This window comes from Plectrocnemia conspersa, unplaced genomic scaffold (genome assembly GCF_051122295.1).
Source record: "Plectrocnemia conspersa isolate PC_06_02 unplaced genomic scaffold, ASM5112229v1 ptg000008l, whole genome shotgun sequence".
Taxonomy (NCBI): domain Eukaryota; kingdom Metazoa; phylum Arthropoda; class Insecta; order Trichoptera; family Polycentropodidae; genus Plectrocnemia; species Plectrocnemia conspersa.
In genome coordinates, this window is record NW_028277172.1 from 9,186,070 (window position 1) to 9,212,624 (window position 26,555).

General features: G+C 29.7%; 1 protein-coding gene across 34 annotated transcripts in view; it reads right to left on the minus strand.

The window, feature by feature from the left end:
• LOC148232911 (CUGBP Elav-like family member 1) overlaps nt 1–26,555 on the minus strand; it is a 263,128-nt gene that overhangs the window by 49,729 nt on the left and 186,844 nt on the right. For 15 of the 34 annotated variants that reach the window (XR_015810521.1, XR_015810518.1, XR_015810520.1 and 12 more), the window contains one exon: nt 4,880–4,928. Coding sequence is in view for 11 of the 34 variants with exons in the window: in XM_088190749.1 (XP_088046875.1) it covers nt 4,880–4,928 (49 nt within the window). In the remaining 23 variants the exon portion in view is untranslated. Of the gene's footprint in view, nt 1–516; nt 606–4,879; nt 4,929–26,555 lie in introns of those variants that run through there. The other 19 variants (XM_088190774.1, XM_088190770.1, XM_088190768.1 and 16 more) reach the window with 3 other exon arrangements.

A 26,555-nucleotide genomic window follows, 5' to 3' on the forward strand; every position in this document is an offset into this window, starting at 1 on the left:
AGAATTGCAAAATAATCTAGAGTGGGATTTAGTTAAATAGTTAAAATATATATTTTATATGAAAAAATTGCATCAACTATTTTAGATCCACGATTTACAATCGAATGATTCTGAAATGTAAATAATAATAATCCTGAGAGGAATCCAATTATATTTTTTTATGTAATTACATCTATCAAGAAGACTTATCGATACCATTACCACGAGTACACATTACGTTAAAATAAAATAAACGATATTTTTAAATTCAAGACATAAGATAGATCTGCCATATTTTTTCTAAATGAACGTAGAATGACGTTCTTTCTCGCATTAGATATAGCTCTATTTTTAAGATTTGGCGGACGGGAGCATCGTAAACAATACAATATTTTTCACAATGGCAACACGCGAAGGTTGCACCAGTGGCGCTCGCTGGAAAAAAACTTAAGCACCCCACACACTCTACGACTTTCCGTCACTTTTGTTTTCGATTTGTCGCGCGCCAAATACAAAACAAAATCGTCACACACGCACGTGTCGGTCGTATAACACGCAAACTATATAAATATACTCGGAATGTAAACAGATTTTGGTCCGCGTCGGCCGAGGTCTTAGCGTACACTGGCGAGTGCCTCAGCTCTGGGACTTCGCCCCCGCGGACCCCCCTCCCACACCCCTCTCCTTCGTCTAGTGTGACACAATTTGCGGCGTGCGACCTGTCGTCGCGCACTTGCCACCTTTGTAAGCAAACAGGTATTGCACACAGTGACGTGCGCGACCTTCGAACTGGCTGATTCAAGATCTTGCAAGATTGAGGAGTAATCAGAGGAAGTGAGCGAATGACGCGAGGAATGCGATTCGCGGGTGTGTCGGTGTTTTGGTTGAATAACCTGCAGATTCAATGCGAATTCGGAGTTCACAAATGGCGCAAGATTTCACATACCTCTCATTTTCATTGTGTTCTCGGCAACTGTTTATATGTATATATTTTATGGTATTTCAAACTTTGCCATAGTACTAAATGTCAATACTTTGTGATAAATGCCATTTCTTTTAGACATAGAAACATTGCCAGGTAAATGTCAAATTTTGGTCAACTAATGAGAAGTTTTTTCAACGGCCAGTCACTGTCAAGACTTCGAGAAGACCGAAGATTTAACCGAAAAGTTTGTTCAACTAATGAATAAATTTTATATTAGGACGAAAAATCAACTGGCAATTGGAGATTGTATTGCATACAATTTTACTGCTATGGGCTGTGTGGCACATATTTATTAATCAAACGATAACTTTTCCAAGTATTTGATACCCCATTCAAGATATATTTACGCGACATATGAAGCGTATATTTCGCTAACCATTTTGCTGAATCCTAAATTATACTACTTATATTTTTTTGATTCCATGATTAAAGAGTAAATGTTCGTTTTTAAAATTTTGTTTCGTCTTCACTTTCTGTTTTGTCTAATATTCGGCTTTGTTAAAGTTTCAACAGGAATCATTAAAGATGGGAACAAGCTATATTATTTTTAAAATATTGTTATATAATGTTGATAGATGTAATGTAGTAATAAATTAATTAAACGACAGTAGTCCATTATTATAATTTGTTCAATACCTGATATATATGACCTAGATCGATTTTAATCTATCAGTACGATATTTAGTAATGAGATTAGAAAAATCTAGGTACACCTAATATGTGTTGATCGATCAAAATTAAATTTATATAATAATCACTAATACTGATCTTCTAGACACGATAGAAATTCTAAAACGAGATTCGAACCCAGATTTTTCAGGTCAATAGTCAAAATATTAATTTAAATATATAAATTTTAATAAATTGCTTTGAGAAAAAATAAAATAAAATCTCTTCTTGCATTTTGAGTAGATGAATAAACGTGAGTAATACGGTTGTTTTTTTTAATACTACGATAAACCGTAGGGTTGACATATTTATCATAACAAAAAAGAAGAACCTTTTCTTAGATAATCATCTCGGTCTAAATTGAATTACATAAATTTAGATTAAAACTGATAAGGTAAGATTTATAAAAAATGGTTTGCTTTACTGCTTTTATATTTTAATAAATTTAACAGATTGATATAGAGATTTAAAAAGATTTTTAAATCACCAAATAGATATTTTTCTATAATACTTATGTAAATATAAAGTAAACAATTCAGTTCAAAGGCCAATACAGTACAAGGTTGCTTAACTAAACGACAATCAATATATACATTTTAAAGCAAAAACACTTAATGTATGCTAGTGGCAACATCGTAAAGATTCAACAACCATTCTGTCTTTCCTGTGTATAAGAATCTTTCACAAATTATGCAGTCAGGGCTGACTTTGCATACGTCTGGGGGCTTAAGAACTAAGGGTCAAATTATGCCCATGATGTGACTGTGTTTCATCGATTATACAAAACGCCAGACGAAACGATTTACATACGCACTGCGAGTTGTTCCCACAAGGCGACGGGAATCATAATAACAAATAATGAAACACAATGCGAGTGTTGAAAAATAACGAACACAATAAGAAACCTAAGAACTCGTATATGTATGTAGGAATCAAAGAAAAAAAGAAGTCGCATAGCTAACGTGTGAAGTCGCATAGCAAACGCAGTTGTGTATATAATATGAGGAAAGTCAATTATTGTAAAATTTTATAGCAACTGTGGTTAAACTAGGGTATAAATATAGATTTTGAGTATGCACTTAAAATAACTTGAGGTATTAGAGAAACGCAGTTAAATCGGGACGCGAATTGGGAAGTCATTAATCTTGGAATCGTAAAATACAACGAATTTTTTAATAATATAACACTGAAAAATACTATAATTTATATATAAATAATATAATTTATAGAAGCAACAATTTTATTTTAATACCCCATAGAAAAAAAACTTTTTCATGTGGATACAAGTTTATATTACTTTTTGGTATTACAGTAAGAAATATTAGCAAAATAAATATTATTATTAAATATGCATATAAATAATAAATATTTTAGTCAATTTAACCGAATCAATCGTTGCTATGCGTATTGACTCAGTTGATACGTTTCCTATTTCACATGACGAATCAATCGACAGAGTAAACACAGAGAGACGAAGCAATTGCTTTTTTAAATAATAAAACAATACGGAATTGCAATGTTTAACACAGAAATGTCATTCGTATACATTGGACGTTGAAGCTACTTTTTTTAGCAATTATGTAAAATAAATCTTTCATTATTATATTAAGGAATGATAAGAATATTAAATCTAAGAACGCGCTTTTTAGCGTGAATCTTTTTACTGCATAAGTAGCAAAAACCGAAATTTAAATTTTTATTACCAATGGAAATTAGGGTTAATTTTGTTTAATTATTATATTTTTTGTGCAACTTGTACCATTCATACATTACATCTCATTGGTAATCAATCCTCGTATGTTGAGGTATGTTTTTTTATGGCAGATGGCCTTAATTTATTACCCAGAGTCGAGGCTTTATTATATAGGATCCTGTGGGGGTTTTAAGCGATTTTTATACATACATATTTATTCGAGGGTCAAATCATCCCTTTTTGAGCGATTTTTATTTTTATGTATATTTTTTGCCGTAACGCGGATTACACGAAAACGCCATTTGGATTATTGCATGGACATTGATTTTTCGGAACTTTTTGAAGCTAAAATGACATTGTTACTAAAACAATATATAAATACAGTATACATAGGACTGCCAAAAGAAAATTAAAAATAAATATGTGCGCTCAAAAATCTTGATTTCACTCAACCGATAATTACGATCACCGAATTTCTCATGCTAAAATTAATATAAAAATAGAAATTTAAAAAATCTATGACTATATTGACAAGACTTTATAACTCACTAGTGTGAAATGGGCGTGCATAAAACATGTCCATTCAATTTTTTACCATTCATTATATATGAACGTTGAAACAACGATATTCGGCGTGTATTATTATCGCTTTTTATTCCGACTTCAATGATGTTCGTTTGCATAATGGAGTATGTATGCACCTACATATATCTAGCGATCATAGAGCCTCTAGCGTCGACTCTTGTCAACATTAAAAACTTTCCCGATTCAGTAGCACCATAAACGGATTTGAAAGGAGAGAGAGGGAATAAAAAAACATGGCACTGTCGCATCCGGCTTTATGTAAAATTTAACACTTTCGGGCGGACAGTTATGCAAACTGACCCTTTGAGTCTAAAAAAATATCAAACGTGTGATTCCAAATCCAAAAAGAAGAGTCTCCGCGTACGTGACTATGATTTTATCTATCGAAAAAGGAACGAAGGCGGATGCGACATTTTTTTAATGTGTGCACATGATTCTCTTCGAATAACGGATGTGTTAATGGGTCACGTTTTGTAATAATCGTGACCTTCATATTGATAAGTGCTGAGTTAAGGCATTATCCGGCAATGCCTGTTAAACAGTAGACATAAATTTTGACCTATATATTGTAAAACAATTTTTTTGTATGAATTTGACGCTACTGTAGTTACCCATTTGCTAGCAAATCTCGCAGATAATTTTGATTAAATGTTTCATCTTAAATATATTACATAATACGTTTATTGGTATATTATTTATTTTTAAAATAAAGATTGGAAAATATCCTAGAACAATAAGCTTTAAATTACTTCCCGCACAACAACAGACTTTCAATTCATTAGAGACCCATTCAGAACTCCTTTGACTCGCTTAATGAAAAAATCAGGTTAACTCGATTGAGGGAGAAAAAATGTTATTAAGTCTCCCTTCACCCCCTTAACTTAATTAATTCGATTTAAGTAATGAATTTGATCTCTCTGGGGTTCGTTTAACGAGGTTTAAGAAGGAAATGAAAATTCTTTACTCACCATTTCTATTCTCACTATCGGCAGGTTTCATCTGGATTGGGTGGTGCATCTGTAAGAGAAATTAAATTAAAATTATTAATATGAAACTTTTTGCTTATTGAATGAAATGGTTTCTTGCGTGTGTTCATATATGATAACTTATATGAATGTACCTTAATGTTCGAGGTTTATAACCTGTGCGTCATCGTAAGTTTTATGACTCATTGTGTGTAGACCTTCCGATTGTGTCGATGGACAGGTGTGTTTGTGAAACGGTATTGTGCCGTGAAATTGATCGATTGTTTGATAGTGTAAGAAAAAAAACTTTCAACAAGGTTTCACATTTAAGGATGAGTTAATCAAAAGTATATTATGAAGATAATTTGTACCCTTTCTGTGTATTATTATTTAATTTGTCATAAATACTAAATTGTTTTGTATTATTATAGCTAAGCTTTTCAGTTGATTTTTATATATTTATATTTCTTGAAATATTATTATATAAATTACTACGTATTTAACGCAATTTCCGTTAAAATGACGGATAATCATTTTTAAATTTTGAGCGACAAACATCAAATGTGTTTGATTTATTAAAAATATTATAAAACAGTATTTAAAAATTATTATTTTAGTTTCTAAAATGTTAATATTTATATACACAAAGATTAAATAAATATAGATACAAGCTTTGTTTAATTTGACAAAATCATAAAAGAAAGTGAAACAATAAAATAATCAAAATTTACGAACTATAAATATTGGTAATTCTTAATTGTTCGTGGTAAATATATATTTACCATTTTAAATATTAGGCAACTTAAGAATATAAGGAGAAAATGTGAAATTTATTTTATATTAACTGTTGTAGAAAGTAATTTTCTTTACATTTCTATATAAAAGAAAATAAACAAATAAAATGGTCTTTATACAGATAATAAATATTACGTATAATATAGTGATGATGTTTATTTGTATAAACCAAAATAGATAAAAAATTAAAAAAAGTAGTTCCACAAATATTAGTAAGAGAAATATTAAAAAATTGTTGTAAAATTTACTGTATTTACTGAATTTAATCCAATTAATCAGATGTGTTTTAACTGTAAGTTATTTGGATATGTGTATAATTATTTATTGTGTAGCAGTCTATATTTATATTGAAATATTTTTATTTATTTATAGATATACTGGTACAAGGAAAATGTGTCGTGTATTTCAACAACCCAGAATTTTTCAATTTTTTTCCTTAATGTACCGTTGTTATTGTTTTTATTTGTTATTTAAATCGACATTTATTTCTTATTTTTAGGTTCTTTATAACAGACATGTACTAATATCGAAAAGCCGACAAAAAGCAGTCTCATAAAATAACATTTATATTGGCGAAATTTCAGAAATTACTCATATAATATATAAGTTAGTAATATGTAGTTGTAGATCATTCAATAGCCAGTATTTAATTTTTTAATTTTTTTAAATGATACAAAAAAAATGCTAATATTTACATAAGCACTGCGAAACACTATTGATAAAAAATACACATAAACAGCGACTAAATGAGTATTTTTGGCAGCCGGACTAATTAAAATACAACCTTGTTCTTTATGTGTGTTATTGTAAGTGAACAATCAGACTAAATAAAAATTGATACTGATATGAAACGGAAAGTAAATAGAAAAGCGTTTTTCTGCTAAGATTTATTTAAAATCCGCTTTATATTAGATTTGTTAAATGGGCATTCTTTATACAGATCATAGCATAAAGCAGCATCAGAACAAAAATGATAGCTAATATATATATATATTTACGTTTTAAATTACACGTATGTATAATAGATAACATTTTTGTATAATTAATGTATAAATATTTTATGAAAACTATTGTTATTATAAATATTAAAATATATAAATAATTTATGAAAACTAAATGCAAGCAAAAGTTTTAGTATAATGGAAAAGCGTTACTCCTGTTCTTTAACGTTCATTCTCCTGAGAGCATTTAAGTCCAGTTTTGATTAATTTTAAAGATTAGAATGAAAAATAACGGCAAATATTTTATACCTGTCGGGAGCATCAATTGAACGAATATTTAAGCATAAAAAATGGCAATTCTGAATGAAATAAAGAGTTTTTACCGTCTATATTTTTTTTTGTTGAAATGGGATACCACCGTGATAAGCATTTTTACAGCTTAAGTCACAAGGTACATACTATAAATTAGAAATGCTTAAAATATTTGCCACATTTTGAAAATATAACACGTGTCTCCGGGTTAACCTTTATTTTAGATATTTGAATAAATATTTTACTCATTCCATAGTACTACAGAGATCTAATACAGGCGCTATGATTTTTTAGCTCTTTATCAACGATACACATGCGACAATCAATACTTTGGATTATTAATTAATTATATGCTGATGACCTAAAAGTGTTTCAGTGTATTCGCACAAATTCGGTTTCACTTTATTTATAGAAAGATCTTACAGAATTTTCTTATAGTAAGAAGATCTTATAGAAGTCTTAGAAAATTTTCTTATAGTTTAGGCGAAGGTGTATCAAGCAGGAATACTTCCGTGGATAACTTGGAAGTGACATTCGAGCAGAGACGGAAATTTTGTATGCACATCGGCAAAATTTGCGATAAGGCGTCAATAATGCTCGGCTTTGTTATGCGGAGCGCGTATCACTTCAATAATTTATTGACGATTCTCAAATATGGCTCCAATTTTTGGATTATAAATAAAGCGAAGTATTCCTTGCTGATAAAAAGAATTGAAAAAAAAATATGGAATATTTCTACAAGAAAGTACGGCTCGTAGCCATATTTGTATCACAATGAGTTTGTGCTAGAAGCGCTGATATTGAATTCTTGGTGTAGCGTCTATTAAATGAAGCACTTTTTAAAATGCTAAAGGGTAATGTTGACGACCACTTTCAGCTACGAGAATTAAAGTACCATAAGTGAATCACGATCACATCCCTTATTATTGTCCGTTGCGGCCATGACGTCAGCGCTTGAGAAAGTTTCTATTGTGCAAATTATCCAGCTTCTCAATAAGCTTTGCAAACATAGGGATATTTCTTAAAAAAGTTACGAGAAGCTGAAAAAAATATGTGGAATGGTGCTTTTATTCTTGTAGGAGTGCACCAAAACATTTTTTTTATGCTTATTTGTATAATTATTGGTTTTATAACGGATATCATGACGCATTGAAAAAAAGCTGTTAAGTTACAATGGTCAGATTTGTTCCGCCGCTTCTCTCTTCACATTCACTGGTCCAGCACGACACCCGGAATCCAAATGATTAAATAATTTGAAGAAGCAAACGTTATTAATATAGCACTAATAATTAAGATACAATTTTGCGTTAAATATATATCTTTTTGTTGTACTACACCATACTTCGCAAGAGTTTAACGTATCGTCCCGTCGTTCTATTGTAGCATAAATTATACAACGTAAAGAGTACTTTAGATTTCGAAATACATCTTAGAAGTATGCTTTTTGTTTTCCAGTTCCTTTTCACGTTGTTTGAATAATTTTCAAAGTGTACAAAGCGCCGATTTCATACGCCACACAACGAGGAACGTCAATCCGTGCACGTTTTCGTCTGCCATTGTGACCATTGACATGCTAAACGGTGGCCGAGATGGATTGTCGTCGGACGTACGTATTCGACGACACGATAGATGACCGCCCATTATGCGGCAGTAAGACAAAAGAAGAGTTACGTGTTAGTATGTGTGTGATTTGCATCATTGCAGCAAACTCTGAGAGGTTAGGCAATGAGTCCTCTTGAGGTTTGTTACAAATGTCGTTTGTTAACAGATGTGTAACCAGCTAATTTAGTATCTAAAGTGCCTGAGCATAAAGCACTGCATATAAAAGGTACACTATGGCGAGTCACGTTTTTGATATAGATATTTTTTATTGTTTATAAAAAATAATAAAATTATTTTTTATTCAATAATAAGGTGTCGATGTTATACGAATATATGTATTGTCTAAATAAATATATTATATAATAATACATCATAAGGTAAAAATTATTAAAAACATTATATACTTTACCAATTGAAATTGAGAATAATATTGAATTAAATTGTGTATCAAGTAAAAATATTTTTTTGTGTTTAATTAAAACAATTTAACTTTCTATTGCTTCAATAATATGAAAAATCAAGTCCATATTCTGAATCAGTTTATATATTTATTTTTTAACAATTAAGCTCTTAATGCTCACAGCGTTTACAAACATCCCTGTTCACACAATTTAAAAAGCGCTCTAACGGAAATAAATTCAAACAAGAACCCAAAGCATTTAACCATTACACAAACGTTCGAAAGAACAACCCGTGAGAGTTTTTACTGTTTGTAAACGTACTTACGACTTTAATTGCCCGAAATAATTAGTATATTTAACTGCTGAATGAACTCGACTGAAGCACAGAGAGCGATATAATTATCGCTTCTTTAAAACTAAACTAAACACTTACTATTATCTTTAAACGCTTACTAATTTTATGTCTGTATAATCAACCTAGTTGGCGCCCTTCGATCGCGACGAATGTCAAACAGTCTGGATATCCTTCACTTTGAAAGTCAAAGTACAGTTTAAATAAGTAATAATTGAGATTTCTGTAGCGACGTCGATTATTAACGGTCTGACAAACGTTTAAAGTAAAATTTTAAAAGTTTGTGTTATGTAACTATTTGGTGATCTCATGCTTTTGTTTAGTTTTATTTTTAACAACTTTGTTTTGGTAATCCAGACGTAAAAGTGTTTCATAATGCTTTGTTGCTGAAAATACACGATTTTTATGAGATCAGTAAATTAGTTTACAAAGTTGTCGGTTTAGTTTATCTTTAAGATAGTTAAAAATCCCTTGCTAAATATAAACACAATCAAAATTGAGTTTTACTATTTGTTTGATTTAATCATTAATACTTAACATATCTATTATAAATTTATCAACAGCTATATATTTATAAAACGTCAATTTAAGATTTATATCACTGCTTAATCATTATAGGAATACAGTGACTGTTCCTACTACGCCATTTATATTTTACAGTAATTAATATAAATATCAACGAAAGCTTTAAGATTTATTATAAACCAAATGTTATATATGCGTGCATTAAAGGCGTTCTGAATACATTTAGAATAATTAATGGATCAGTTCTACGAATAAAATAGTTAAAAATATGTTGTGGAAAAGGATTTGTATCATTAATAGTTTTGCTAACGCCGTAATTGACACATTCTTCATGAATTACTTTGGTCGTAATATGAAAAAAGCATGAACAGATGTTGGCTTATTGATTTATCTTATTACACTGTTAACTGGAAAATATTAAAAATTATTTTTTTGGGATGAATTATTTTATTTAAAATTGTACTGAAATACTAAAAATATTATTAACTATCAAATGTTTGAGCAAAATATTCGATTATAGAATAAAATATATTTACTGTAATATATTTTAGTAAAATGTTTGTTAAGCAGAATCTTTAGAATCTCATGAAGACATGTGGAAAAAATCAACATGTAATGAATTATAATTATTCGTTTTTGGTTGAGCTCGTATTTTTCTTTTTCTCTGTTCTTATTAGACACAATATTGTATTTTAAATCATGATTATTTGTAGAATATTTATGAAATCAATAAAAAAAGGATTATTGTTAAACTGGAAATTATGATCCAACTGCTTTAAAACCAAAAAATCATTATAAGAAAGTAATGCTCTATTTATTGTAGGATATTGTTATTTGCTTAAAAATATTGTTATTTGCATATTGAACGCGTAGTTTGAATTTTAGAGTCAAGTGTTGATTTTTTATATGTGTTGTGATTTATTTAAAATGACCAAAGAGAGAATTCAATAAAATTTATAAAAATAGTGAAAAATATATTTTAGTATTAATCTTGAAAATGCGACAAATAAAAAATATTAAAAAAAAATATATAATAAAATTGAATCTTTCGTTTTAGGTTGAACTTGTATTTTTATTACATTGGTAACAATGTATAAGACGTTCATAGTAATTGTCAGCTACATTAAACGCGTAGTTTGTATTTTAGAGCCAAGTACCGACGACGCATTTTATAACGTTTGGCGATTTTTTTGTTTTGATTTATTTTAACAAAACAGAAAATTTACGTTAAATTTTGCATTTAAAATTTATTAAAGTAGGGAAAATGTAAAACATTATAAAAGAAACTTTATTTAAGATCTTTAAAAATCAAAAAGATAAAAATGCGACAAATAATAAAACATTGTAAAAAAACAATAAGATCAAATCTTTCGTTTTATGATAAATTTGTTATCATTAGTAACACTATAAGTAACTAGCATGGTAATTTTCAGCAATATTGAATGCGTAGTTTGTATTTTGGAGCCAAGAATTAACGACGCATTTATCAAGCTTGGCCGTTTTTTATTTTGATTTATTTTAAATGATGAAACAAATAATTTGCATTAAATTTTGTATTAAAATGGTATAAAGTAGTATAAATATTTATGAAAGCTTTTATAAAATAATATATATATAAATAAAAACTCTAAAATAAAGTTTATTTCAATACAAAAATAGGACTAGTAAAAAACACTAATTAAAATAGTATTTTTATAAAACTTATTAAAAAATAATCTTTTGTATTTAGTTAGGCTCTTTATGTTGGTAAAATTTCGGCCAGATTTGGTGAAATAAATGTTTAATAAAATTGTAAAAAAACACACCATAGACTTGTGGTGTTTTGAGGATGTTATGTCAAAATTAAGAGTTACGAATAGTACAAACGTTTCTAAGAAGATCGTGAAGACGTTAAATATGACAAGAAATATGTGACGCCTAGCACATCAAGCATCGATGAAAATGTAAAAAATTGTGCTCGGTAATAGCTGAATTACTTGATATTATACTGAAAAACTAAATACATTGTACAGTAAATGCAAAGTGATTTTGACTGACATTTGGGGAATGAAAAAAATGAGATTAGAGTAATAAGATCTGAAATATATATTTTTTTGTATTAATAACAGAAAGCGTAAAACAACTTATGCGCACTCTTACTAAAGATTTGATATAATCAATTTGCAGCAACTAAAATTTTTTTGGTTGTTAATGATTTAATTAATTTAATGCTAAATTCATTGTACAAAATTTTGTATTAAAATAAATTGTATTTTAGTATCAGATATACCTTAAATTGTATTGGTATTAAAATTTTGAAGGGAAATAAATAAATTAATTTTATTTAATTTATTAAATTTAAAATGTTGAGAAATTAGAAACACTACCCAAAATTATAAATATAATTTTTGGAATACGAGAGATTATTAAAATTGCTTAAATAAATTACATTATTGTATCGTCTGTAGGAAGAAATTAAATAAAAATTAAAATGTTAACTTCCAAAGTGCTGATTCATGAAAAAGCGTTGACGTTAATTGCAAATAGAGCCCGAGGACCTATGGTTTTAAAAAAATCTCATATACCCTACAACCAAGATATGATTCTCTTTAGGGGAAAAAATGAGACGTTATAAAGAGACGAAGAAGATATGCTGGATAAAATATAATACTTAATCCAAATGTTAAAAATATTGCTTTGCAATTTTAAATGATGATCTTCTATTTATTTAATGTCTCTCGGGGAAGCTGAACATTTTTGGACCCGCCTTCGTATATCTGAGTCTATCTGCATCAACGTGTTAATTGCACAAGGACGATCGTTTTAAAATCGGCACAAACACATTGTTCTGAAAGCTCGTAACAAGATAGTGGACCGCCCGGGTCGTATCCACTAATCGACTCTCACTCCACCATGCACCCAGATGGATGAAGCTTAAGATATATTTCTGTCTTCCGAGCGTCAATCACTCGCCACTCACTAGATTCCTGCGCCGAGAGGAACGAGCCAAGAGTTCGAAGTAGATTTCAATCAAAATAATACCCTTATCCTGTTTGCATTTATTAGAAAGCAATATGAAAATAAGCTTCCTATTGAATACATTTCGGAGTCCCAGAAATAAATTATACTTTGACAATTCTAAATATACATTTTGATTAGTATAATAAATTGCTCTCGTATTTTGTTAATTTCAGTAACGACAGCTAAGTAAATTCCTCAATTTAAACATATTTTGTTATTACTCTTTCTTAATTTGTGGTCATTGTTACACCGCCTGTTTATTTTATTTTAGAAGTTTAATAATTTTCTGTGATAAAATAGTAATTCTAGTTAATGAATAACATTTAATATATAATCTTTTCTTAAGAACATTAAATTTTAATAAATTCTGGCTTGTAATTGTTTTGATATTTTTTAATCTTAGATACTTTACGATGGGACGGAGCGGAGCGGTGTATTTTAAATGGCATTCAAAGACAAAGAGAATATCTTGTGACGTGTTTGGCAAACGGAAGTTACCGACGGACGTACCCCCTTGAATTTTGATGAATTTCCAGGCGAAACAAAAATGAAAAAAGAGAGAAATAAAACAGTTTTATTCGATATGTGACAAATCGTCGATAGAAAACCTTTGTGCCGCATTGCGATTTCGGGGAATCTGAGTTAGTGAGGCGGTCAGAATTTTAAGCGGGTTTTGTAGCGGGTCCCCAAATTGGCTTAGGTACAGTGATTGCGCCACTCGTGCTACGTACGTTTATGTACGTGAAATTAGATAATGGCTGACGATTGGTTACGGTTTTTACGTAAAAATATTTTTTGTAATGTTGAGTGATTATGAAGCAATTTAATTTGCATAAAAAATAACAGTTGTCGTTTATGGATAGATGTGTATATAAGATAAGATTTCAGTGAAAACGTGTCACAAAAATGCGTATAAGATGTACCGTAATATAATTTAATTGCAGTTCTTAAACCAAGAATGTATATTATCAAACAAAATATTCTCATTGTTTCAGAAAACAATGATTTTTACAATTTCAAAAACTATAGAGGTTTTAACATTTTTATTTACAGATCATTTCAACGATAATTTCGAACAAAAAAAAAGATAATCCGATACGTATCAAAACTAGGGACAACAATAAGATAAGAGATCGCAAGAATAAACAATTAGCACATCTGTATCGAAACGTTAATCACACAGGAGTCACCACTTTAGAGTTTTGAGGCCAAAGAGGTGTGACTTTACAGTCAAACTAGACGTCGAAAAAACTACTCTTTGTGTGGAAAAGACGTGCGATAGACAATGTGTCTACCATGCACATAATACAATTGTGTTCAACCCTTTTATTAACGACTTGGTTAGCGTGAGTGTGTCTAAGACGCGATAGTATTAACTTGGCAACATCCTCGTCTGCGATTTGAGATAGACGTCTCAAATCAGGTGATACTTAATCATAGACAGACAGACAAAATAGACTCAGCAAGAGACGCAAAATAGTAGCAGCACGAGATACATCAATGGATCGTCCAAGATCATCACAATATCACGACAGATCACATCCGACAATAATTCAACTCGACACTGCCATTTAAACTCCACCATCTGATTTATATATGCTTATAAAATAAACTGTAACTAGATTTTCCGGTGCATATTTTGACTGCAAAGTCACAATCCTCCGGCCATAAAAACTGAAAAAAAACATGAATCATTGTCAAGTTTATTTAACTGAAACGCAGATGTAGCGTCATGTTTTTAGATAATTTTAAGTAAATAGATAATAAAAATATTCATCACTATATTTTTATTTTAATATATATTTGTAGTGCAAATATTTAAGTGAAATATATTAAATATATTGTATTCTTTATTTGGAACAGTTGTTTATTATGATCCAATGTCTGTTCCAGTAAAAATATACGATCCATTATTTTTGTATAATGTAGAATGAAAAACCTTTATGTTTATATCATATTATGGTAATTTTTACTGTTAAAAAGTTAATTGTAGGAGATATTATGTTTGAGTGTCACTTTTTGTATATAACTACAATTGATTTAGAATTATTTGCTCCAAGATAAAACATGATTTTCAAAATACAACATTTATTTTTGAGAGTGACTTTAATTTATAACTACTGTTGATTTAGCATAATTTGCTTTTTAGCAAGATACAACATGTTTTCTATAAAACATTCGTAATAAGAGGTAGAATATTTTTTATTAAAATATATCGTCGTATAAATAAGGAAAAGCTAAGAAAACCTGAAAAAACTATGTAAAGCTGAGGTTACTAAAATAATATTTATTTACAATCGAATTTTATAGATTTAAAAAATAAGGTCTATTTTATAACCCTTTAAAAAATAATAACAGCTTTTAACATCTGAAAAACATGGCTTTTAAATCCAATATATATCCTAGTGTTTTTTTTTTATTTCTTGTCATGTCTGGAAGATCTGAATTAGTGACGATTATATAATTAAAATTCTAAACGATCATCATTAATTTAGTTTTTCCTAATCTCACTAAATAATGAATATTGTAATGATTAAGTACACCAAGCTTGGTCGTATATTTATAATAAAAAAAGTTAGTATGATAAATTTTTACTTTGTATTTAATATTTATTTTTCACCAAAATGAGAATACATTTTTTTTTGGATAACACACTTGCTTAAGTAACTTATGCTGCAAGCTGAGAATTTTTTTAAATTTCAATTACTACCTTAGTATTTAAGGCCAAACCTATTTAATTTGCTAAAGTTTAAAAAAATATATTTTGGTTTAGTTTAGTGTAAACATAATTAGCTTCAAATATAGTTCACTGTTCTAACAACATTTAACATATGTGAGTAATAAATTAACGTTTTAATCATTTCGATATTTGATTTGTCAACACTAATGCTTGGATTTTTTTTTTGTGATTAATTTTCTCTTAAGTAATTAATTCAGTGTGTAATGAAAATTCACTGACACTTCGATTGACAATAAACAACTCATCAAGTGACCCTCAAATCGTTTTGTGCCCGCTTGAACAAACATAGCGGTTTGCGTCGTTTATACGTTAAGATCAATTCGAAAATAGCTCGAGTATCAAAGGACAATAGGCATGTCTTGTAAATTTCTCGACAACAACACATAACTTACACGAAACCAAAGTGATTAATGAAACCTGAATAAAAAAATCCAGCACACTACGATTAAAAGGTGATTTGTGATTCAATTGGTTGATGATCATATTAAAAAATATATTTGACATAATTACGCTGAATTAATATATGAAAATAAAATAAATTTTAGAGTAAACGATGCTTGTTAGATATATGAGTGTATCATAAGCCAACACTAACACGTGACGATGTCGTCACATTTTTTTATATCACAGTTACCTTTGAAAATGTATAAACACTGTAAAGAAAGTATTTAAATTACATGAAAATTTAAATTTCAACTTTCAAAATATTGAAAACTGTTGTTCAGTGTAATAATTCGGATGAAATAGTCAAATTGGATCGGTCAACATATTGGCATGATTTCTTTGAAAGACTATTTTAACTTATTTTTTACTTATGTGTTTAATTGTTGTTTATTCAACTATAAAATTATATTTTTTATCAAATCTTGCATTCACATAATTTAATATTTTAGTGTAAAAGTGAGAATCTGAGTCAGAAAATACAACAGGTGGACTGATAATAAATTAAAAATATAGTGGAAATTTAAATAACATAATGAAATTAATGGTATAAGATCTCATTGGTTTATGATTAAAGAATCATGTGGCGCCATGGTGTTAAACGAATATATGGTAAATATGGCCGACAGATTTACGGAGGCAAATTAGTATGTTTCTTCGCCACCGGCTCGTGACAGACTATTTATCGTTATTATTACGCCAGTGGCTTGTTGATTTGATCATCGGGTGTCATGTTTTACCGAATATCATTCGAGATCGTCGTTTTAACCTAGTTTACACATTGTCCATAGGTGACGAGTGACGCGGTGTTAATTTAACATTTTAAAATCCAAGGAACAAACAAGCAAGTTGGCAACTATTTGACGGGTTGAAATATTTATGTATTTATATTATAACAAATAAATTATTTCAGCAGTGACCTTAAATCATATTTAGAGTGTTTTGATGAATTATTTTTATATACATACGTATTATCATTATGTAACTGAACTACATAATGGTAATACGTATGTATATAAAAATAATTTATTAAACACTCTAAATATGATTTAAGGTCACTGGAGAAATACTTTATTTCTTATAATAAAAATACATAAATATTTCGTTACACTGAATTGTATCAGTGTATTATATTATACCTATTCTACCAGAAAGTTATACAAAATTTCGGAAATCTAATTAAGTACTTATTATTTTGTAGGGGATCCTATTCTTGAAACTCGCGTTAATGACTTTGACCAAAAATTATCATTAATCAATAAAGATAAATTATACAATAGTGTAAAGGATGAGACCACACAAATGCCCTCGTTGCGGCAAGAAAAAAGGGTTTCATATAAATAACACAAAGTGTTCACCGATGCATTGACATCATATTTCTTTGTTGCGAAACGGTCATGGGAAACAATATATCACCAAAAGACAAATAGCACCGTAAGGCCACTATATTCCCGTTACATAATTCGACCTTGGGTATGTCCATCAAGCAAATGTCACTTTCTAAAGGCGTATACATATTGCGTTGTTCTAGGAAACAAGTACAACAATTGGCTGGATGGTCAGCGAGCTTTGCAATTTAATACTTAAGGCTGATCTCCAATGGAGACGATTGAGAGCGACTCCACCATAAGATCACGAAATATTTGGTTATTGGGGGATTCCACATTAAAGATCCCGATTCAAGAATGCGAATATCTGACGGATCATAAAGTGAAATGCGTTCCTCATAACAAAGCCAAGCATCATGGAAGATTTATCAAAGACGCTTTTAATACGTAAAGAAAAAATCCCCTTGTTCTCAAAAGTGATTCCAAAATCTTTAGTGAAAGTTTCTCTACCCAAAATCTTTCCATCGAGATCGTAAGAATAAACTGATGACATTATAACACTTTCCGTCGAAATCCCTTTTCTATTGAAAATCAAAATCATTCTGAAGAGAGAAGAAGTTCATATCTTAATGTTTTTTAATCATTTGCATATAGAATAAGACATGAATATGTAAATCCCGTTTTTATGTCATTAACAAAGACCAGCTTGACCCTTGAGGAACCCCCAAAGGGATAAAATACTCAGAATCAGAATCAACTCAGAATCAAGATCTGATCTTTTCATTTTCTATAGTGATTAATAATATCACCAATTAGGTTTCCTAAGACTTTCTCAATCTCACAGATGATCATAGTGATGAATAATAAAATTGAGATAGGTCTTGCATAGTGATATTGATTGTAAGCTGTTTTAATATATTATAATTAATGCAATAGATTTCAATGTTTTACAGACTTAGAATTCAGTTTGGTGTCTCACTACTTACTTATGCCTGTCATGTTGCAACGAAAGACTACAAAAGTTGCAAAATAAAGGGATGAGAGTAGTTATAAATAAATTTATAATTCATTACTGTGCTTAAGTATTATAACTTATTGATGTAAATAATTAATTGCTTTTATCTGATCCTTCAGATATTTAATTATCAAATTAAAATATATAAGCCTTAGATATAAGTAAGCTTTTTCAATGAGATTTGTAGTTATATTTATCTAATATTTTTTAATTACGCTAGAAAATGGTCCAGAGTGAAACTTAATACATATTTTTTTCATTATGTATCTTCAAACGAATTTCTGACGGAAACTCGAATCGTTCGTCTGTATGAAAATAAATCGAATGCTCAGGTGTGTGAGTATGTAGTAGATGTATGTATGTACTTTCTCACGTTTTTCGCCAATTACCTTCGTTGCAAAATTGCACGCCAGGTGTCTAAATGCGAAAGGTGAGAACGCAGAAGAAAAAAAAAATGAGAGAAAATGACGAGTGTCACGTTTTCGACGATAACTGGAGTACTTCAGCCAAAAATTAATGACGAGAAAAAAATACCCTCTTAAAGGACACATTTTTACTTCTATGATATCAAGTAACAGTGCTTTCTAAACTCTTAATTTATAAATAATATAAATATGTGTTACGTTATACATGCAACAAGTTTATGGGTAAAGTAATTCTGCGAAGTTTTTGATTTTGCTAAGGGAACATAAAATAAAATAAATTTAGTTTCAATTAAGAAGAGTTTCTCAGGAACCATACACATTTTTTTATTATTAGATGACTTGCAATTTTACTCAATACATTTTTAAATAAGACTGAAAAAAATTGGAAAACCCAGACATTATATACATAAAATATCCTTAGACATAAAAGTTTATCGAATAATTTATAGAATAGTATATAAGGTTTACTTTCCGTCTATTATATTACTGTCATCGGATATTATAGTGATAAAACAAGATGAATGGTCCAAATCTATTCGAATCGATCATCCACTATTTGGCTGCAAGATTACTAGCAAGATTAAGTAATTTACGCACGGTAACTATTTGTTAACCGTGAATTTGGAAACAGCGATAAATCTTGAGTTTAATTGCTTTTAGTTTCTGACGATTAATGCGCTTCACTTTGAAGTATGAACTAAACTATTATGCATGTTCATGTTTTGCTTAGTTTTAGTGTTTTGAAAGCTTAAATCATTATGTATTTTAAAAAATACACTTGAAAGTACAGATGTCGCTGTAATATTTTATTAGCAAGATAAATGGTTTGAGACTATACTATTTAGTTATATACATAACGATAGATGTCTTTAAATTTGTCAGCTTTAATTTAATTTTTACAATAATTTACTTGAGTAACTAAAGACTTTAAAAACAATCATCTATGATTAATTGAACATAAACTATTATGTTTCAAAAATGAAATTAAACTTAATAAGTATTTACAAGTTTAAGAATCCATTATACAAGAAAGTAGATCTAAATAGCACAATATTTATTTAATGAGCTGTATTTTGACAAATACATACAATTAATTTTAACAACTAACTAATTTTAAAATTAACATGACAAGTTGTATAATTAATTTGATATAATACACCATTAATCCATTTTTAAAGTATATTGGCGCAATGTCAACTCAACACGTTGCAAATTTTAAATTAGAACACTTTGAGGTAAAATTAAAAAAGACATTGCATCTGTAAGATTAAAATTATTAATTACAAATATAAATCAGATTTAAATTTCTATAATCTCCCATGAGAATAAAAAAAAAGATATATAGCTGCTGTACCACAATCAATAAATAATAATATTTTTGACTAGACGTATGATAGTTTTCTGATGTAACGTGAGCAAGACATATTGCAACAGAGCCAGCGCAAACTATATGTATTAAATATAATATATAATCTTATATTTTAAGTGTAACTAAAATGCAATAATAAATGACATTAACCAATTATTTTTAATTATACAGTAAAAAAATATGTAAATGCTTAATTTTGTGTTACTATATTTAAAATAAAGTCAATCCATTTTATTAATTTAAGTTTATATAATATATTATTTGCTGTGCTGCAATTAACTTGTCATAAAATTATGAATTTATGTCCTATGCATGTGCAAATAAAACAGCGTTTTAGCAGACTGCTTAAAAGGAACGAGCGACGATGTATCAGCGACATAGTTACCGCTAAAAGATATTTTATAGTGAACAAAAATAACTAACCATTACTTAAACGACAGAAAATAAAAAATAAAAAACGTTTTCTGATATTTCCATATTTACTGGATTTATGCAATTTAAAACTAAATTATATGTTCAAGCAACTAGAAAGTCTGATAAGATATTTTAAAAATAAAAACAGAGATTCCAGTTTCACCTCAGATCATACAGATTGGTCAAGGATTCAAGACAGATTATATTTATTGATCTGTTACTTGTGACCCTATATTTGTACATTAGTCAGAAAGCTGACCTAAGAAAATCATGTCCGTTAAAAACTTTCACTCATTTTGCTTTCGTATATACAGCGTATATAACGCTGAAGACCACACCTTCGTCGACAGGAAAGCAGCTGCTTCCACTTTGATATTCAGATCTGATTAAGTCAAGCAGTCACATTGACTCTCTATGAATTGAAGTCGATCTTTAAGACAACATGAGATTTTTACGACTCATCACTATGACAAAAGCTATATCATATTAAAATAATATTTGTTTATGCACAAATTGAACCAATATAGGTAAGAATTTTTTAATACAATATATCTTAAAGTGCAATTTTTATTTAATATATCTTTAATTGCTAAGAAAATTATTGCAATAATATATTATCATAATAGAATTGTACTTTATTTCCATGTTTATCATCTTTAAAATACAACGTTTTAGTGCAATGTGAAAATCATCGTATTAATACATCGAAATTTGTATAATAGTAGACTTGCCATTATATTTTTTTACTGTACTTCATGTTATATTTTAAGACAATGGCGCCAACTTTTGTTATTTATTCTATAGTTATATGAAATAATAAATTAATTTTAATATCACATTTCTTAGCGTAACTGAGTTAATGGTCCCAAATCACAGATCGTTGCTCCTGACAAATCTTTCGGAATTAATTCTGAATAATTGAGCTTCTTGGCTAATTCTCGAATAGTTGCTAATTAATTTTATCCAAGTTGAGCGTCGAACCGCATTACTTATGTAACGATCCAATAATTAATAATGCAGCTCGGTAAATGCGTAGTTAACCTCGCAGATCCACCCCCAGACCATTTACTAAGGGTTTCTAGACAGAGAAAAATTTGTTCATACCTACGTATAAAGATACACCCACTACAAACATTAGGGATACACTTATTTGCTGTTAATCTTTTCATTTCGCGCGAACTGCGCCTTTAAAACAATACCAAGAGATTTTGAGCAGAATACGTTTTTTGATAATAATGAAAAAGCAAACAAACACGAAAATATTTGGCTTTTGTCTGGAAGCAGTTCTCATATATTTCTGTTCATATGCTATATATAAATTGTGATTTTTTTGTGTATCCATGCGCTGAAGCGTAAATATCTAATATAACATGTCAATACAATGGGCTTCCGTCAACAGAAAAATATTCGAAACTATGATTCGGCATTTAGTGTTAGACTTTGTTCGAAATACATATAAAATACAATAGATCGCTATTATTATTATGAATTTGTGAAATACTAGTTCGGTATAATCTTTGCTCTCAAGCTTCTTATAACTATAATATACTTATTTAAATATAATAATAATAATACTGGGCAAGGTTTATTCACAATTATGAACCCAACGTTCGATTGAATTATATCAAAGCTTTGTCTGAGTAATATATGTAATATATAAAATTAACTCAAAAATAAATATAATTATTTTTGTAAACGTTAGTGAATCCAAATTCAGCATTTTCAAGAATTGGGTCATTGTTTCTGGAGTAATTAATGAAGATAGAGCGTATTACTTTACCGTGTAACTTTTTTGACACAAAAGTTCGGCTTCAGAGAAAATCACTCGACAACTGTTAATTAATAGACGTAGAAAAAGCTTTTGACACACTAGGACACGACTGTTTGATTCACAAAGTGTGCCAATTTAAGACATTATGCTACATTTAATACGCTGGTACTTGAGAAGTAAAAGATATGTTGTTACTAAATAATGAACATTCAATATTGAGTTCCTCAGGGAGGTCTCCTCGGGCCGCTTGTTTTTTATCTTGTACACTAACAATATAAAAATGCGATATGGTAAAACGATGATATGGCTATTTTAATAAGTGATTACAGTCTTAACCAATCGCGAATAAATTACATATTATCTTTCGAGATAATGAACATCAATTAATATTTTAGGAGGTGGAAAATTAAAATCAACCAGAATAAAACTGAGTCAAGCATATTTAGGAAACTTAGACAAACTTTGCCACTGCTTCTCCAAAGTAAACATGGCAGTAACTTTAAATGGAAATCTAGCACCTGAGCTCACACTTCAAGCTTAAATTTAATATACAGATATTTCAACTACGCTCTTAAGGACTAGCTGTCATTGTACACCATAGACCAATATTTCATATAAAAACACACACGCACTTACTACAAAAATGAAATCTTAATACACAAATAATTAATACACAAATCAGATCCATTTTAATATTAGCTTGCTCGGTGTGGAGTAACGCCGGTAATACTATTTTTTATAATTGCAAGTCATCCAAAATAAAAAGATAAAAACAAAATATATAGAATCTACACCTCGCTTCCTGTCTGAGCAACCATCTCCAGGACACGCGCTCGAGTATAAATATCGATGACTGTCAAAGGGTTCTACCACAACAAGGTTCACCGTCAAACACGTCAAGAATCTACTGAAAGGTTTCATAAGCGCCTCTTTGTACAGTTCGCTGTACAAATGTCCTATCACAAATCGTTAACTGACACTGCTAAAAACTACAAATTTAAGCGTATACTGACCGCTTCAATATAAAGATACTTATTTATAAAGATGTATGCTTTTATTAATTCATTTAAATAATAACGTCACTTGTTCTACCGAGCTTCCGTTCAAAAATGAATCCATTAACCCTCCAATACCCATCCATCGCACAATATGTATCATGTAGCGGCAAAGAGTCTCTCTGTTGATATCGGCCAACCAATTAGATTGATTAGTGAGTCTACCCGCCCACCGGGGACCATCTATCGTGTCGGGCAGATTTATGGTTGAAGATGTGTGGAAAGCAAATAGCTCGCACGGGTGCTGAGTGGCCGTTCCATCAAATCATCGCACAACTTGGCGGATCGCTATTTGCTGAGTAATTTGTGCGGAGGGCAACCCTCTCATACCCTACGCCCACTAATTTATTACGCAAACAACAGTTCCGGGCAAACTCAGCCAAGAAGGTCTCTCGCCGAACTGATCGATCGTCGACCCTAATCATCCTTGAATTTGTAAAATAGCAACGTGGTAAAACCTTTAAATCTAGGTCGCCGGAGAGCAGGTTTCAGTGGACAGCTTTAGAAATTCATTTCAAGCAATCAAGTCTTAATGAAAATTTCAGTAATAGACAGTCGAAAGATGCAAAATCAACAGAAGGACACAAAGATCTTACATGTACAAACATAGTATATCTACAGAGCAATTATATACTTATGTTTTTAATACATACGATTTAATTCTATTATACAGAAGCACCTGATGTTTAGCTTGAAAAACAGGCAAACGCGTTAGCTCTGACTCAATATGTTTTTTAATGCGCGCTTGTTTAAGAACGTAGTGGCTCTGCATAAAGCCTTTTCTCAAAAATTCTAGAGAATTTCTCCGGAAAAATGGTAAATCGAGAATTCGCATTTCTCAAAAAATTTTATAAAGCATTTTTTTTATATAAAATTAATTTTGTACGAATATTTTTAAAAGATTTACAACCACTGCCCTTTTTATAACACTGCATAAGTAAAAGCGGGATTATGCCTAATATGCATACTTCTTGGAAGGTTGTAATAGAGGTCTGGAAATGACAAAAATTGTTTACAAATTTTTAACACCCGATCACGCTTTTTTTTTGCTTAAGTAATAAAATAAGACATTTAGATAGGAAATATTTCCAAAGGTGTTCGTGTCACATTTTTTGCGATTTTCTATTATTTTGACCGGCCCGTGGATTTATTTTTGCTTTGGTGATCTAAGAACCCGCACCAACTAGAAGAAATTACGTATGGGAATCGGCAGAATGCAAAACGATTTACACTATTTTTCTTTTTTGATAATCCAAAAAGGTTTTTTTATATTGTTACTGTAAAGTAACAACAGCTGTTATTGACAATAATCTAACGATTATTATTGATATTTCCGAAATTTTTTAACAAAAAAAAGAACGAGAATGTTTGATTCTATTAAGAAGGCATGTGTTTTTGAAAGGGTTACTTAAAAAATAATATGTAATAATGTATTGGCAATATTATAAACATTTGTTCATTCATCAAAATTTCTTGAGAATTATCAAAAAATTTGAGAAGTGAAGTCGAGAATTCCCATTTCTCGAAAAATCAAATGTCTAAGTATAACGTTACGCAATCATCTATTGATTTTCAGTTTGGATACGAACATGGTAATTTGATATGTTTTAATAAAGCATAATGCTATTCACCATAAACACGATTTGAATAATTTTATATTTCACCCGGGTTAATATGCTTATTATTTCAGTGTGGCAACACTTGTTGAGCTTTAGACTCCTACTCACTATGTACTACGAGAGAGCTTTTCGTGGTGTAGAATTTAGGTTTTTCGACGAATGCGAAGGCGTTTTATTATTTCAGCGCAGAAGAGATGGGAAAGGTCGTTTACCCTCGTAATTCTTAACGCAAACATTTCTCAATTCAAAGGTAAATTTGCTTAAGTCAAGGTAGATAAGTTTGGACTTTGTTGAACATGGCTTCCTTCCACGTATACTTGCATACATTAGAATTTCTGTTATATATAATATATGTACGTATGTACAAATATACATATATGTATGCAAGTATCATAAAAACATACTTTTGTATTGTATAGTAAATATCCCATACATGTGTACGTTTATGTACATATGTAGGTAGAAACAAAGCCGCCTTTAGAATTTATCATGTTATGGAAAAACAATACATTATGTGACCCTATAGAATTATTTTGCATTATATTTTTATGTTACTAGTATTGTGAAAATAAAAAAATATAGTTATTATATTATTGAAAAATATTTTTTTTATACTAAACTATTGATGGATGACAAAAATATTATTTTTGTGTACTGTAAAATAAACGAGTTGTATTTAACTTTAGATTTAATTTGTATTTAGGTAAAAATTAAATTATATATAATATAATCATTTTTACAACTTTTTTCAGCAATATTAATAAATATTATATTCACTATATCAAGAGCATGTATTCGATTGTGAAAGAAGATTTGTTTAAGGCGTAATAAATTAAATAAGCATTTAGCCAAACAAGTGTATTCGTAACGCCGACATATGCGACGTCAAGATTTGGACGCATTAGATAAATGGGTTTTTCAAATAAACCATTAGCAAAAAGTCGTTGTCTTTACAAATACAAAGTAATGCTATATCATATTTACAGATGCCGATAGTTGGTAGAATGTGCTAATTAATGTTGCTGAATGTTGCCAAGTCTCTAGCTATTTAAATTGTTACCGTTACGAAAAATCCTCCTTCTAAGATGATCTGTTTTCATCAAGTGGTAAAAGTAAAAAGAATTGTCTAGATCTTCTAGGCAGAGAGTTTAATTGATTAAAACAAAGATAGTTGTATTTAATTTATTTCACAACGATTGAGATTGTCTGTTGACTTTAAAATTCTCTACATTGCTCTCCTCTTTTTGGTGAAATGACGAATTATAAAGACGAAATAGCTAGGAATATGACAATTTAAAGACGGAATAGTGCAGTCAGTCTCATCTAAGACAGTGTCACTCGAGTTTTTATTCATAAAAAAATAAAAATAAATTTAAAGTGGAAATTTTTTCGGTACCTTTTAGTTAGCCCGGAGCCACGCTCAAATTTGATAGTTGCGAAACGTGCAGTTGCAGTTCAAACCTAATCTAAACCTAATCTATTATAATAACGGTTAATTTGTTAAGGTTATGCCTGCACTACACTCTCTGGAAGTTGGCCAAGGTTGGCCAAGGACGGAGAATATAGTGGGTTAC